Raw genomic sequence first — 2,205 nt, forward strand, 5'->3', positions numbered from 1 at the left:
AATGGCAAAATTTTTTCAGACCAAAAAACGTATGTAAATTTTCCCCCCCCCATTACATTGAAAAAAAGTAAGGGGGAGGATTGTTACATAGAGGGGCTTATTAGGGTTTCCTTTGGGAGACTAATATTTTCAAAAAAATTTAATTATGCTAATTTTATTCAAAATTTTAATATACTTAAAGCAAATATTTTGCTTTGTTTTTTAATTTTTTATTGTTTTTTTGTTAAAAAAATTTATTCAAGTTTTTTTGGGGGTTTAAAAATCTTAAATTTCTATTTAAAAAGGCATTCCCGCTAAAGAACCCTTTGCTGTTGACGCGGCAAAATAATTTTTAATAATCAATCAATCTTGGTCGACACCCCGAGATTGGGTACGTACCAAGGTTTTTAAAAAAATCTTTTGTAACTTCAACGTCCTCACCGCAAGCAAATTAAAAAAGGCCCCCCCCGAAAAAAAAGGTTCCCCTAACAGGCCCCCAAAATCCGAAAACCCCTTTTTTGGTTTCCCGGAGGGCCTCTGGCCTAGGGGCTTTGCCTCATTGCTAAATGCTAAAAAGCCCCCCATTTAATCCAGGGGCTCAGAAAAGGATGGCAAATCATCGGCAAAAGGGCAAGGTCTGAGATCTTGTATTGTCTTTGTTTGGGGCCCCCACTGACTTTTGGGTAGTAGCTCTGTCCATTATCCAGTCCATAAAAGGTGTTTAAAAAATATTGGTGCAAGGACACAGCCTTTCCTCACCCCTGAAATTAAAAGGGAAGGGGTTTGACATACCCCCCCCCACACTTTAAAAAACTTTCAGTATCAGTATAAAGGCTTGCTAAATTAGGCCAATAAACTGTGTCGGAATTCCCCCGAGTCTCAGGATCCCCCATGGCGATTCCCGATGCACCGAGTAAAGCGCCTTCTTGGGGTCGATATAGGTTGCAAGCAACCCACGACCAAACTCATGACGGCGTTCCACAATTACTCGAAGCGTTAGTATACGGTCTATTGTGGACTTGCAAGGAGTAAATGCGTATATATATATATATATATATATATATATATATATATATATATATATATATATATATATATATATGTATACATATATATGTATATGTATAGGTGACAATAAAAGGGGGGCATATCACATATGTCAGCATTTATTTTAAAGAATGAAAAGCATAATTTACAATAAATAAAATTGCTTTTGAATCTCAGTAGGGAAAGGAAGCAGGCGCTGAAGCGCAGCCGCAGCGAAGGCGGCGGAAGCGGCGCTCAAGCGGCGGCTCCGAAAGGAGCGGGAACGAGCCTGAGGAACGACAAGTCGACAGAACGATGGAAGTTGTGGCGAAGGAGTCAAGGGGCTTGGAGTGAGCTGGAGAGGCTTGGAAAAGGGGAAGGCGAACGGCAGGTGTTTGTTGGTATCACAGGCGAAGGAGGAAGGCTTGGGGTTTAGGCGTACGCGGGAGGGGGAGGGGCGTAGGCGGCAGGCTTGGGTGCAGAGTAGGAGGCCTCGCCCTCGTAGGCGACGTTAGCGACGTATCCGCTGTGGTGGTCGGCGGTGAAGGTGACGATCTGGGTGCGACCGTCGGGGAGGAGGACGCGGTAGGATCCCGAGGTGACCTTGCCGTCGCTGGTCTCGTCGTGGGCGAAGTCGTTGCCGGTGTAGTCGTCCTTGACGGCGTAGGCGAAGTCGAAGGGCATGCCAGGCTCCTTGTAGGCGGGGGGGCCGTAGGAAGGAGGGGCATCGGGGCGGGGGGCGGCGCAGGCCACAGCCACGAGGGCGAACAGGACGATGAGCTGCAAAACGGAAGTGTGAATGAACACAGGAACGGGCGGCTGCGTCTGCCTTGAGGAGAGAGAGGCGGGGAGGAGGAAGAGAGAGAGGGAGAGGAAAGGGAGAAAGGGATTGGGAGGGGGAGGTAGATAGATACGTCGGGGACAGATAGATAGATAATGCGAGAGAGAAAGTGACAGAAGAGAAGAGAGAGAAGAGAAAGTGACAGGAAAGAGAGAGTGTGTGTATATAAAGGTGAATGAATAACAGGAGAAGAAAGAAAGGTAATAGAGAACGGAGACTGATACAGCTAAATTATAAGAATAGTAACGGTGAACAAACATCACGCTGGGCTTAGATTTTGATGTATTCACAGAAAAAAATGAATGTTTCTCATGGTATAGATCAGGTGAACAATTATACGCTTATATGAATTAGTTCGA

At 45.4% G+C, this 2,205-nt stretch overlaps 1 protein-coding gene across 1 annotated transcript; it reads right to left on the reverse strand.

Moving 5' to 3' along the window:
- Positions 1–1,129: 1,129 nt before the first annotated feature.
- On the reverse strand, positions 1,130–1,793 carry LOC119588484 (cuticle protein 19-like). Its single transcript, XM_037937134.1, has one exon. The coding sequence runs from the start codon at positions 1,687–1,689 to the stop codon at positions 1,438–1,440; it is 252 nt and encodes an 83-aa protein (XP_037793062.1). The 5' UTR covers positions 1,690–1,793; the 3' UTR covers positions 1,130–1,437.
- Positions 1,794–2,205: the final 412 nt, after the last annotated feature.

The sequence above is a fragment of the Penaeus monodon genome, chromosome 3 (assembly GCF_015228065.2).
Source record: "Penaeus monodon isolate SGIC_2016 chromosome 3, NSTDA_Pmon_1, whole genome shotgun sequence".
NCBI lineage: Eukaryota > Metazoa > Arthropoda > Malacostraca > Decapoda > Penaeidae > Penaeus > Penaeus monodon.